The following is a 14,206-nucleotide window of genomic DNA, read 5'->3' as shown; positions in this document are numbered from 1 at the left end:
TGAAGGTTATATTGTCAGTTTTATTCTATTTTCTTGATTCCCGAAACCTGCAAAAATTCGCAAGGGACCGAAATTTCACCATTTTTCTGCTGCGTGGCATATTTGAGAATAATTGGTTCTGCCCGCTCCCAAAGGCGTTGTTTTACATCCGGTTCCATCTTCTCCCACATCACTTTAGGTGATACGGCAAGTAGTAAATCTAGAACAAAAAGAAATTAAGGCCAGGAAAAATATATTTGATTTTCCGTTTACACTTAATCATTATTGAGATAAATATTAAATAATTATGTTCGAATATTATTTTGAAATTTATTTCTTTTTAACAATAGTTTACTGAAATATTTTAAATTTCGCTTTCGTTTCTCATTTGTTCTTCCGTTTCTTAAAAGCGCTTCGATGCGTATTTTGAAAAATATCTTTCCAGATAACTTAGTATATTTTATTTATGTAATAACGTTGTATAATATGTATGGGGAAAATGCCGAATCACGAAATCACTGTTTTTATTGTTTACGTAATACAAAATCCCATAGTATACGTAGAACACTCGAAGAGACACTTATACTAATACTCGTGATACGAAAGAAAGGGAAATGCATTCATTAAGAGGCACTTTTACGTGTTACATTCTGTAAGGTTGCCAGGTCTTACGTTTTTTCCTTAACCTTTATGTATTTTTCGTACATTTCGTACACATTTCAAAGTTATATTTAAAACACTCGGAATATTCTAATTGCATTGTAATTCACTAGAATGTAATTCACTAGAGCTTTGAAAATGCCGTTGATATATCCCGAATTGAATTAATCTCGATGAGCTCTATGAGTAATTTTGTGAATGTAGAAGTGTTTTATTAGTGTTTAAGTTATCAAATCAGTGATGTCGATAAGCGACTGTATTTTTTCCTACAGTTTCTAAGAAAAGTGTTCAAACATAAATAAAGTTATACGGTTTTTACTAAGTATTCCAGGCTCTAATACCTACGTAGAAAGAGTTTTTCAGTAATAACGAACAAATAAATGGATAGATGTTGGAAACAGAAGCCATAGGAGCTGATTAGTTTGGAACTACAGATTGCACTCAATTTCCCTTTCACTCGTAAGCAATTTTACCGATTTGCAAAACGGAATAAAATTTTTTTTATGAGCAGCTGAATCAAAAGTAAATGGTATTTGAGTTAATATAAACAATGCTCTATACAATGCAATAAAATGTTTGATCTCTGGTAGTCAAATCTTTTTTTTCCTGAAAAAAACGTGTCAACCTACATTCTGTGACTTGTAAATGACTGTATTAAAACGAGCTCTTTGCCAAAGTATGGAAACGTTCGAATTACAGTGTAACACGGTTTCCATAGTATTACGTTTTGAGAGTCACTACTGGAGTAATTAAAAAGTAATTTGATATATAAAATCTCTGTTTAATGAAGCGGGTATTAAAGATGATTTTCAAATAAAAAATAAGTATGAAACGTAAAATTAGAATAACGATAGGCAAAATTGAAAATAATGAAAATGAGAATACGACAATTCTAAATCCTTTGACCTTTTCATAGAGAGAGAGGAGATAAATCCTTAATGTAAGATTATCGATCGAGAGAAGATTATAAACAGAAAAAATTATAGAAAATACATAGTAAAAAATATAACACACGCGGACGAAGCAGGGAGAAATATCACGTCATACTCGAAAGAATATAACATATAACATCCAGATGCAACGTTATAAATATAGATTATTTATTGAGATATTATCGAATCACAAACATTGGATTTCTCGGGCTTGTATAAAAATACAACTGATTACAAAATACAGAAATATTATATAAAACCATTCACTATGTTCACTATGCTAAAACTAATGATATACTTTCAGATAAACTATAAGAATAGATCATACACCAATAAATATTACTCGCTTTTTGTACTGTACATTCGTTGGCAAAAAAAGAAAAGCCTTAAACTGTACATTAAATAAGTAACTACTCCGTCCCGTCTTCCTCAATTGCAGTACCCAAAATAGAACTGTCTGAAAACAGAATAGTGAGCCGACGCGATTTGTTCGCAAACTCTTGCCGACAATGAAAAATGGTAAGGGCCTTCATTAAAGCATTTATCCCGTTGGTTAACGAACCGGGCTAGTATAAGTCCCGCGGTTCCTGCTTCAAAAAGTCTATTACCGTCTGCCCTTCCGCATCCTTGGCAAACTGCAACCCTTCGTGTGTTTCTTCAATTCATTCAACACACGAAAACAATACTGTGAAAGTCGGATTATAGGGTGGGTTCTGTAGAATTTCCCGTTTGAAGTTCTCGATCTTGTTGCTCATCGCATCATTAGTTTGAGGTCTAGCATTGTTATTCGAGAAGAGCACGCTGTCTGACGGTAAGAATTGCACATATTCTTCATTGTGAGAAGCCGGGGATCAAAATGGTATTACCTATTATCGGCACGGATCGGTGAGATCCGCTCACAAGGTCACCGAATGGCTCGACGTTAGTATGTCATTAGGATAGCGTTAATCACGAAAATATTTTTAATCTATTTTATGTTAATAACTGTAAAAGGTAACGCTGTAATAGCGTATTAATTAAACATAAATTGAAAAAATATTTAAAACGGGATCAAAAACGTACCCAAAAATTTCTTTTTATCAGAAAATGGCACGTCTAAAACATCGCATTTACTTTTGGTCACTCTCAAGTCAAACTGGAAAACGTAATTCTTAAATTCCGATTCGACGTCATTCCAATCGTCAGTCGGTGGAATTGTGTCGAGCATATCTCGGGTCTGAAACCAATTGTAATTTTTAATTCTACTCGACATTAATTTTGTAGAAAGTATATTAACGGGCTACCTTTATGTACTTGGTCCATTCTTCGTCGGTACTCAGCTGGCGTCTGATGGAATACGGAGGTTGTTTTGTAATGAGAATGAAGAAAAAAGATCCTCCGGGCTTCAGAAGAGAAGAAATGGTAGAAAATAAATTTTTCAGATCATTTATAAAGTGGAAGGCGTAGAAAGACACGACTTTATCGTATTTTTCGATTTCTGTCGATTCCAATCTAGAAATTATAAATCACGAAATCTATTTGAGTTTAATTAATATTAGTCTACTCCGACTATAATCTATTAACAGGACCTCTTCGACCGATTTAACTTTCGGACGAAATAGAAAGATTTTATTTTTAGTAGTGTCCGGGGTATTTTCTGTCGAGGCGGCAGATGTTCCGAATTATTTGTTTAATAACTTACTCGAGAATTTGGAATTTTTTGTGTTAATTACATTGGTTGAATACGGAATCAGTTTTGTAATGATATTTCTATAATTTATTTATGTTCAAAGTAAAACTTTGCTAACAGGCAAGAGACGAGTGAGGCGCTTTCGTTACCTTTCGAAGACGTTTTGCATCCTAAATTCTATTTTTTCGTGGAAATATGTCTTCCTGGCATACTCGATGTAACCGGGATTTATGTCTACGGCCACGATTTTCTTTAGTTTTGGACATTTTGGTAAGAGAATATTTCTGGTGGTCCTTCCCGGACCGCATCCTATATCCAAAATGACATTCTCCTCGGACCATTTCATGGCCGGAAAATGTAAATCTACAGAAGAATCTGCGTAGCGAGAGAGTAATTCGGGGCAGGATTTTTCGTACTCTTCGGCCGTTCCTTCCATACTATCTGGAATAATAAATTATTCTTATCGGGTAAACGAGTAAAAAAGATTCGACAGAATATTCAATAAAAAATATTATAAACCGACACTAGAAAGCAAAAGCTATAAAGGTGCGATTGAACACCTCGACAGGTATTCCGGTTTGGAACCGGGTCGGGAGTTTCTGGCGATTGATCCGTCCGGCGAAGTTCTTCATTGTGTCGAGGAATTAATTGTGGTTCGGGCCGAACACGACGGACACGACGGGTGGCCTATTATTACTCGCAATAAAAAACGATAAAATATACAACAATAACTTGTCATTAGGAATTCGTATCTGTACGAAAAGCGATTTTACGTTTTGAATAGAAAAATACTTTCCAATGCAGAGTCATAAAGAAACTGTAAAAGTAATTTTTGTTCATGAAAAGTTATTAAAAATTTATAATTTTTTCACGCATCAAAAATTCTTTTAAAAACACTAAATTAATAGGAGAAAATTGAAGAGTTTCTTTACTAAAATGTATGAAATGGGAAACAATTAATTATATTCTTCAGTGTTCTGAGAGCCTTCCTAATTTTAACGATAACGGATTCGATGACGCCATCAGAAAGTAAGGGGGGGGAGCTCGATAAACCAGAGACGAATCACGTGTAAAACTTCCCGGGATTTTGACGGTAATTATCATTTTTCCTCCGTTACAAACCTTACTCGAAATAGCGTTAAAATCGACTTAAAATAAACGAATGTACGATTATATGTCGAAACTTCTCTATTCCTAAATATTAATCTTTCAGCGCCGAGTAACGGAACAAAAAATGCAACAACGAGTCGCTTAACTTTCGCGGTAACGTTCTGTGGAACCATCTGTTTTCATATTTTATTTTTAATAAACTTTATATTTTCAACTATTATAAAATGTCAAAACGCTTAATTTTGAGGAGAGGGATGGGTCTTATAAAAAAAGATGTAAATGCGAATAACCAGCAAACTCGTCATTAAATCCGACGCTACGCGAGATACGACACGATCCCCTTTACTTTCTCGCCCCTTCGACCATTAACTATTAAAATTTAATAGCGTCGACCCCCTAGTAAACAATCCTTTCTGCAAAACTTGAGAAAATTTCCACAAAAAGCGCAGGAATTAAATGCATTTTATATAATGGATTAAAAAAACTTTTCCACCCGAACTTGTAAACTTCATTCGAGAACGAGTAAAGGTTTAATCCGTCGCGATTATTGGAGAATTGGACGTCGAAACGTTTATCAGCAGTTACGTAAGTCAATTATATAATAACGTCTCTTATATAATTCAAGTTATATCAGTATTTATTACTTAAAAACATAATTTATTCTCGCGAAGAGAACAATAATCAATAAACTACGTTATAAATAAAAATTCATTTATAAACACATTTGAATATTGGTTTCTATTTCTACTTTAATCAAAATGGCTGACGTAAAGATAGACATTTATAAGTTAAAGTATTGCAAAAGAAGGCGATTCCGTCGCTACTCAAATGCGCTTTTTACCATTAATTCCGTGGATTCTGTATACAAGTTACTTAACAAAATACATAAAATTCTTTAAACAACTCTTGAAAATTTATTTAAACGTTTGAAATGGTTTAAACTTTAATTTTAATAATCGAAACGAATAAGAATTTACAAGCTGAAAAAGGTTTAATTTACATTATCGAAGTTGTAAAAACGTTCTGCTAGAATTTAATATTTACCTGGAAACGGGGATTCGGCAACTTCGGCCGTTGCGGGTCCAAATTCGAAATTTTCTCTCCTTTAATTCCGCCTCTGTCCCGCATCGATTAATATAGAAACGGGCGATAATAATGACGACGTAAGTGATATCGTTATCCATTCCAGACGAAGTCATTGCACAAACTTATCTTTGTATACGAAATATAAATAGTGTTTGATATTAGAAGATATAAACATCAACAGTTAGAATTTGTTTATTTCGTATAACATTTATAAAGAAGGAATGAATGCATAATTCTAAATTCAAAATTACCTCGAGAAATTTCGATAGTAAAATAGATTTTTCTCTTTTCTTACAGCTTCGATTGTTGACGGATAAAGACAAAATCGTAGAACTGTTTGCGTACTTTCCTTATCGGAATTCTCGTATTTCAAAATATGTACTAGGAAAAAATATAGAAAGAATGTGAGTTAACACGATTCTACATAACTGATCTATTATTAAAAACTTTTTATATTTTTAATTATTATAAAGTGTCAAAAGCTCGATTTTGAGGGTAAAGGTAGTTTTTTTTTAATAAAACGAATGCTAATAACTAGTATTAAGTCCGACCCTACTCGATACAATACACGACTCCATCTACTTCTCACCCTATCGACCTTTAACCACCAAAATTTAACAGCATCGATCCCGCTAACACTCAAACTTACCCGCTAAATTTCAGAAGTTTTCGACAAAAAGCGCAGGAGTCGTAAGCTTCAAAGTGGGTGAAGAAAATCGACTTCCCCGCACGGTTGCCGCGCACAGATATTGGGGTAAGGCGAAGGGAGGTCGTGCCACAATTTGTCCGGAAACAATCGAGAATTGCATCGGAAGTTATTGACTATGATTCGATTGAGAACGCGCAGAGAAGCGGACGTTCGTCTACGCCACGACCCCCGGTAGTTCGAGGAAGTTAACGAATGGCGCCGGTGCTTACATTGAATTTTGAGACACGCTTCCGCATTTCCATTCAATATCCTACGGGACAAAAAATTTTCGTTATATTTGCATTCGAAATGTAAAAATTATAGCGATTTCTTAATGCCTAGTTACTTCCCCCCCACCCGGTATTTGTACTACGTCCGCAACTGATTCTGGAAGTTCCCCAGTAACAGTTCTGTCTGTTAGCGTGGCTTACGTCTCCTTTATAGAAAATTTTAATGCAAGTCTTTCTATTTTCTCGCCGATGTCGATTGATATTCGCGTGGTCTCTCGAGGACGAAAAAGATTCCGATCATTATCGCTTATTAATTGAAAGTTTCCTTCAATATGTATTTTGATTTTGGCATTAAATTCGAGAAAAATTATTTCATCATAATTTGATAAGAAGAATTTAATTTTCCAGTTTATCGTATCAATAGGAATCCATCGCAGCCAAGCTGGAGAGGGTGTTAACCCAGGATAAGCGTAGAGAATAACGACGCGATAACACGTAGAAGTAAATTTATCGAATAAGAATAGAGTAGCGAAGAAATTCGGGTGTTGCGGAATAATTTAGTTCCGCAATCTTACGTGTTGTTTCGTACAATGGTTTTCGCAATACTTTAGAAAAAGGACCAGAAAAGTAGATAAGTACTTATACAATCGTAAAATAAGTGATGAAAGTAATAATAAACAAATGACATGGTCTACTAATTAAAAGTTTTTTAAACAATTGAAATACAATGATATTATTATTTATTCACTTTTGAAAACGCTCGTTTTTAATCGATATCAAAACTAAAAAAATTGTCCATCTTTCATTTTCCAGATTTTATATGACTGGCGAACTTTACTCGAGAACAGCGTGTGATACGACATACGACGCCCTATATCTCCCAACCCTCTCGACCTTTAACCACGAAAATTTAATATTATCAGTCCCCTGTTAAACAAACCTTCCTGCAAAATTTCAGAAATTTTCGACGAAAAGCGCAAAAGTTATTAAGCTTCTACTCACAAAAAAAACACTTCCTGTCCACCTGCTCGAATTACATCCCCACACCCCCAGATTGACAGGTTGACATCTTAATCGTTATACTCGTATAGTTCCAATAGCCGGCCGAGTGACAGCTATTGGAACTTTACGAGGTTGAGGATTTACTGTATTATCCTTATACTAGCAGGTAGGCCCGGCGTTGCTCGGGCAAAAGTAACGATAGCGAAGATTGAGATTATTACGTTATAGTCACGAAAGAAAAAGAGTAATTTCATCAAAGAACTAAGTATTTCTAATGAAAGGCCGAATTTGAAAATCGAATGTTCTAATATTGTTCGATTTTCACGACGTGTTCTGGTTATATCGTTCGATTTTATTCGAATGTTCTTAAGAAGAAAAATCGAAAACAACCGAACTAATCTGTTTAAATTTGAATATCGAATATGTTCTAACATATTACTTCTTTCTTTTTTCATCTTTTTTCCAGCGCAAGTAAATCTTACACGTCGTTTTCTCTTCTTCTCCATTGTTACTTAACACTTCCATTGTTGACACTTCTATTGTTACTTAACACTTTGGTACTTAAATTTTGTACCCTAACTGTGTACCAAATTTTGACTTTCAACTCATAACCGTTTAAGCGAAAATTAAGATTATTGCGTTACAGTCAACCTTAACCGTTTTCACAAAATGCAATAATTAGGTCCTACCTGTTTCCAGATTAATTACATAATTTTTAGATAAATCTAAAAATATATTCGATTTCGAAAAAACTGCATCTGCGTCTTGCACTTCGCGTTCTCTTAACACATCAATTGTTACGTAAACAATTCCATCGTTGATTGATAATGTATATAGAAGCTTTAATCCCGTCCCTCCCCCCCGTGGGGAGGAATTTCGAAAAATCCTTTTTCAGTGTACGTTCTCGTGACGTATTCTAACTGTGTACGAAATTTCAACTTTCAACTCTTAACCGTTTGGACACGTTTCGATAATGTATATAGAAGCTTTAATCCCGTCCCTCCCCCCCGTGGGGAGGAATTTCGAAAAATCCTTTTTCAGTGTACGTTCTCGTGACGTATTCTAACTGTGTACGAAATTTCAACTTTCAACTCTTAACCGTTTGGACACGTTTCGATAATGTATATAGAAGCTTTAATCCCGTCCCTCCCCCCCGTGGGGAGGAATTTCGAAAAATCCTTTTTCAGTGTACGTTCTCGTGACGTATTCTAACTGTGTACGAAATTTCAACTTTCAACTCTTAACCGTTTGGACACGTTTCGATAATGTATATAGAAGCTTTAATCCCGTCCCTCCCCCCCGTGGGGAGGAATTTCGAAAAATCCTTTTTCAGTGTACGTTCTCGTGACGTATTCTAACTGTGTACGAAATTTCAACTTTCAACTCTTAACCGTTTGGACACGTTTCGATAATGTATATAGAAGCTTTAATCCCGTCCCTCCCCCCCGTGGGGAGGAATTTCGAAAAATCCTTTTTCAGTGTACGTTCTCGTGACGTATTCTAACTGTGTACGAAATTTCAACTTTCAACTCTTAACCGTTTGGACACGTTTCGATAATGTATATAGAAGCTTTAATCCCGTCCCTCCCCCCCGTGGGGAGGAATTTCGAAAAATCCTTTTTCAGTGTACGTTCTCGTGACGTATTCTAACTGTGTACGAAATTTCAACTTTCAACTCTTAACCGTTTGGACACGTTTCGATAATGTATATAGAAGCTTTAATCCCGTCCCTCCCCCCCGTGGGGAGGAATTTCGAAAAATCCTTTTTCAGTGTACGTTCTCGTGACGTATTCTAACTGTGTACGAAATTTCAACTTTCAACTCTTAACCGTTTGGACACGTTTCGATAATGTATATAGAAGCTTTAATCCCGTCCCTCCCCCCCGTGGGGAGGAATTTCGAAAAATCCTTTTTCAGTGTACGTTCTCGTGACGTATTCTAACTGTGTACGAAATTTCAACTTTCAACTCTTAACCGTTTGGACACGTTTCGATAATGTATATAGAAGCTTTAATCCCGTCCCTCCCCCCCGTGGGGAGGAATTTCGAAAAATCCTTTTTCAGTGTACGTTCTCGTGACGTATTCTAACTGTGTACGAAATTTCAACTTTCAACTCTTAACCGTTTGGACACGTTTCGATAATGTATATAGAAGCTTTAATCCCGTCCCTCCCCCCCGTGGGGAGGAATTTCGAAAAATCCTTTTTCAGTGTACGTTCTCGTGACGTATTCTAACTGTGTACGAAATTTCAACTTTCAACTCTTAACCGTTTGGACACGTTTCGATAATGTATATAGAAGCTTTAATCCCGTCCCTCCCCCCCGTGGGGAGGAATTTCGAAAAATCCTTTTTCAGTGTACGTTCTCGTGACGTATTCTAACTGTGTACGAAATTTCAACTTTCAACTCTTAACCGTTTGGACACGTTTCGATAATGTATATAGAAGCTTTAATCCCGTCCCTCCCCCCCGTGGGGAGGAATTTCGAAAAATCCTTTTTCAGTGTACGTTCTCGTGACGTATTCTAACTGTGTACGAAATTTCAACTTTCAACTCTTAACCGTTTGGACACGTTTCGATAATGTATATAGAAGCTTTAATCCCGTCCCTCCCCCCCGTGGGGAGGAATTTCGAAAAATCCTTTTTCAGTGTACGTTCTCGTGACGTATTCTAACTGTGTACGAAATTTCAACTTTCAACTCTTAACCGTTTGGACACGTTTCGATAATGTATATAGAAGCTTTAATCCCGTCCCTCCCCCCCGTGGGGAGGAATTTCGAAAAATCCTTTTTCAGTGTACGTTCTCGTGACGTATTCTAACTGTGTACGAAATTTCAACTTTCAACTCTTAACCGTTTGGACACGTTTCGATAATGTATATAGAAGCTTTAATCCCGTCCCTCCCCCCCGTGGGGAGGAATTTCGAAAAATCCTTTTTCAGTGTACGTTCTCGTGACGTATTCTAACTGTGTACGAAATTTCAACTTTCAACTCTTAACCGTTTGGACACGTTTCGATAATGTATATAGAAGCTTTAATCCCGTCCCTCCCCCCCGTGGGGAGGAATTTCGAAAAATCCTTTTTCAGTGTACGTTCTCGTGACGTATTCTAACTGTGTACGAAATTTCAACTTTCAACTCTTAACCGTTTGGACACGTTTCGATAATGTATATAGAAGCTTTAATCCCGTCCCTCCCCCCCGTGGGGAGGAATTTCGAAAAATCCTTTTTCAGTGTACGTTCTCGTGACGTATTCTAACTGTGTACGAAATTTCAACTTTCAACTCTTAACCGTTTGGACACGTTTCGATAATGTATATAGAAGCTTTAATCCCGTCCCTCCCCCCCGTGGGGAGGAATTTCGAAAAATCCTTTTTCAGTGTACGTTCTCGTGACGTATTCTAACTGTGTACGAAATTTCAACTTTCAACTCTTAACCGTTTGGACACGTTTCGATAATGTATATAGAAGCTTTAATCCCGTCCCTCCCCCCCGTGGGGAGGAATTTCGAAAAATCCTTTTTCAGTGTACGTTCTCGTGACGTATTCTAACTGTGTACGAAATTTCAACTTTCAACTCTTAACCGTTTGGACACGTTTCGATAATGTATATAGAAGCTTTAATCCCGTCCCTCCCCCCCGTGGGGAGAAATTTCGAAAAATCCTTTTTCAGTGTACGTTCTCGTGACGTATTCTAACTGTGTACGAAATTTCAACTTTCAACTCTTAACCGTTTGGACACGTTTCGATAATGTATATAGAAGCTTTAATCCCGTCCCTCCCCCCCGTGGGGAGGAATTTCGAAAAATCCTTTTTCAGTGTACGTTCTCGTGACGTATTCTAACTGTGTACGAAATTTCAACTTTCAACTCTTAACCGTTTGGACACGTTTCGATAATGTATATAGAAGCTTTAATCCCGTCCCTCCCCCCCGTGGGGAGGAATTTCGAAAAATCCTTTTTCAGTGTACGTTCTCGTGACGTATTCTAACTGTGTACGAAATTTCAACTTTCAACTCTTAACCGTTTGGACACGTTTCGATAATGTATATAGAAGCTTTAATCCCGTCCCTCCCCCCCGTGGGGAGGAATTTCGAAAAATCCTTTTTCAGTGTACGTTCTCGTGACGTATTCTAACTGTGTACGAAATTTCAACTTTCAACTCTTAACCGTTTGGACACGTTTCGATAATGTATATAGAAGCTTTAATCCCGTCCCTCCCCCCCGTGGGGAGGAATTTCGAAAAATCCTTTTTCAGTGTACGTTCTCGTGACGTATTCTAACTGTGTACGAAATTTCAACTTTCAACTCTTAACCGTTTGGACACGTTTCGATAATGTATATAGAAGCTTTAATCCCGTCCCTCCCCCCCGTGGGGAGGAATTTCGAAAAATCCTTTTTCAGTGTACGTTCTCGTGACGTATTCTAACTGTGTACGAAATTTCAACTTTCAACTCTTAACCGTTTGGACACGTTTCGATAATGTATATAGAAGCTTTAATCCCGTCCCTCCCCCCCGTGGGGAGGAATTTCGAAAAATCCTTTTTCAGTGTACGTTCTCGTGACGTATTCTAACTGTGTACGAAATTTCAACTTTCAACTCTTAACCGTTTGGACACGTTTCGATAATGTATATAGAAGCTTTAATCCCGTCCCTCCCCCCCGTGGGGAGGAATTTCGAAAAATCCTTTTTCAGTGTACGTTCTCGTGACGTATTCTAACTGTGTACGAAATTTCAACTTTCAACTCTTAACCGTTTGGACACGTTTCGATAATGTATATAGAAGCTTTAATCCCGTCCCTCCCCCCCGTGGGGAGGAATTTCGAAAAATCCTTTTTCAGTGTACGTTCTCGTGACGTATTCTAACTGTGTACGAAATTTCAACTTTCAACTCTTAACCGTTTGGACACGTTTCGATAATGTATATAGAAGCTTTAATCCCGTCCCTCCCCCCCGTGGGGAGGAATTTCGAAAAATCCTTTTTCAGTGTACGTTCTCGTGACGTATTCTAACTGTGTACGAAATTTCAACTTTCAACTCTTAACCGTTTGGACACGTTTCGATAATGTATATAGAAGCTTTAATCCCGTCCCTCCCCCCCGTGGGGAGGAATTTCGAAAAATCCTTTTTCAGTGTACGTTCTCGTGACGTATTCTAACTGTGTACGAAATTTCAACTTTCAACTCTTAACCGTTTGGACACGTTTCGATAATGTATATAGAAGCTTTAATCCCGTCCCTCCCCCCCGTGGGGAGGAATTTCGAAAAATCCTTTTTCAGTGTACGTTCTCGTGACGTATTCTAACTGTGTACGAAATTTCAACTTTCAACTCTTAACCGTTTGGACACGTTTCGATAATGTATATAGAAGCTTTAATCCCGTCCCTCCCCCCCGTGGGGAGGAATTTCGAAAAATCCTTTTTCAGTGTACGTTCTCGTGACGTATTCTAACTGTGTACGAAATTTCAACTTTCAACTCTTAACCGTTTGGACACGTTTCGATAATGTATATAGAAGCTTTAATCCCGTCCCTCCCCCCCGTGGGGAGGAATTTCGAAAAATCCTTTTTCAGTGTACGTTCTCGTGACGTATTCTAACTGTGTACGAAATTTCAACTTTCAACTCTTAACCGTTTGGACACGTTTCGATAATGTATATAGAAGCTTTAATCCCGTCCCTCCCCCCCGTGGGGAGGAATTTCGAAAAATCCTTTTTCAGTGTACGTTCTCGTGACGTATTCTAACTGTGTACGAAATTTCAACTTTCAACTCTTAACCGTTTGGACACGTTTCGATAATGTATATAGAAGCTTTAATCCCGTCCCTCCCCCCCGTGGGGAGGAATTTCGAAAAATCCTTTTTCAGTGTACGTTCTCGTGACGTATTCTAACTGTGTACGAAATTTCAACTTTCAACTCTTAACCGTTTGGACACGTTTCGATAATGTATATAGAAGCTTTAATCCCGTCCCTCCCCCCCGTGGGGAGGAATTTCGAAAAATCCTTTTTCAGTGTACGTTCTCGTGACGTATTCTAACTGTGTACGAAATTTCAACTTTCAACTCTTAACCGTTTGGACACGTTTCGATAATGTATATAGAAGCTTTAATCCCGTCCCTCCCCCCCGTGGGGAGGAATTTCGAAAAATCCTTTTTCAGTGTACGTTCTCGTGACGTATTCTAACTGTGTACGAAATTTCAACTTTCAACTCTTAACCGTTTGGACACGTTTCGATAATGTATATAGAAGCTTTAATCCCGTCCCTCCCCCCCGTGGGGAGGAATTTCGAAAAATCCTTTTTCAGTGTACGTTCTCGTGACGTATTCTAACTGTGTACGAAATTTCAACTTTCAACTCTTAACCGTTTGGGCTCTGCACTGATTATTATTATTATTATCAAGTCGTCGCCATTATATAATATAGATTAATACTTAATGTTAAATTGAAAGAGTGAACTAAATTTTTTTCGCACGTTTGTAACGTCTTCATTTATACGACAGCTCGGATATATTTTTTATCGGCGCGTTACATAAACGAGGTTTCGGTTAGTGCCAGGCGCGGGCAATAAATAACGAAAATTGTCAATGAATCGAAAAATTCGAAAAATAAGTACTACGTGTACGAGTGAAATAATTCTATTTACGAGACCGAATACGTACAATAATGAAATAAAGTTAGGAAATGTTCAAAAATGTTTTGTATTAATTAATGTGTACCTATTAATTACGCAATAATTTTACACCGATTCATTGTTTTAAATATACAGCAAATTTTATTTTTAGAACAAGGAAACAATTAAACGCGAAATTATGCAACGTCGACATTCCGGGAGCATGCGCGTTTTCGTGGAAATATCA

General features: G+C 37.1%; 1 protein-coding gene across 1 annotated transcript; it reads right to left on the bottom strand.

Annotated features, from left to right (window-relative positions):
• LOC136990738 (malonyl-[acyl-carrier protein] O-methyltransferase-like) lies at positions 1–5,472 on the bottom strand. The gene is made up of 5 exons (XM_067289166.1): positions 5,395–5,472; positions 3,390–3,681; positions 2,855–3,062; positions 2,634–2,787; positions 1–199 (listed from the first exon to the last, which is right to left on the bottom strand). The coding sequence occupies exons 2-5, from the start codon at positions 3,674–3,676 to the stop codon at positions 21–23; spliced, it is 828 nt and encodes a 275-aa protein (XP_067145267.1). The 5' UTR covers positions 3,677–3,681; positions 5,395–5,472; the 3' UTR covers positions 1–20.
• Between the last annotated feature and the right edge of the window lie 8,734 nt (positions 5,473–14,206).

The sequence above is a fragment of the Centruroides vittatus genome, unplaced genomic scaffold (assembly GCF_030686945.1).
Source record: "Centruroides vittatus isolate TY-2023 unplaced genomic scaffold, ASM3068694v2 contig_134, whole genome shotgun sequence".
NCBI lineage: Eukaryota > Metazoa > Arthropoda > Arachnida > Scorpiones > Buthidae > Centruroides > Centruroides vittatus.
Note: the sequence above shows the minus strand (reverse complement) of the source record. Positions and strands in the feature narration are given on the sequence as shown.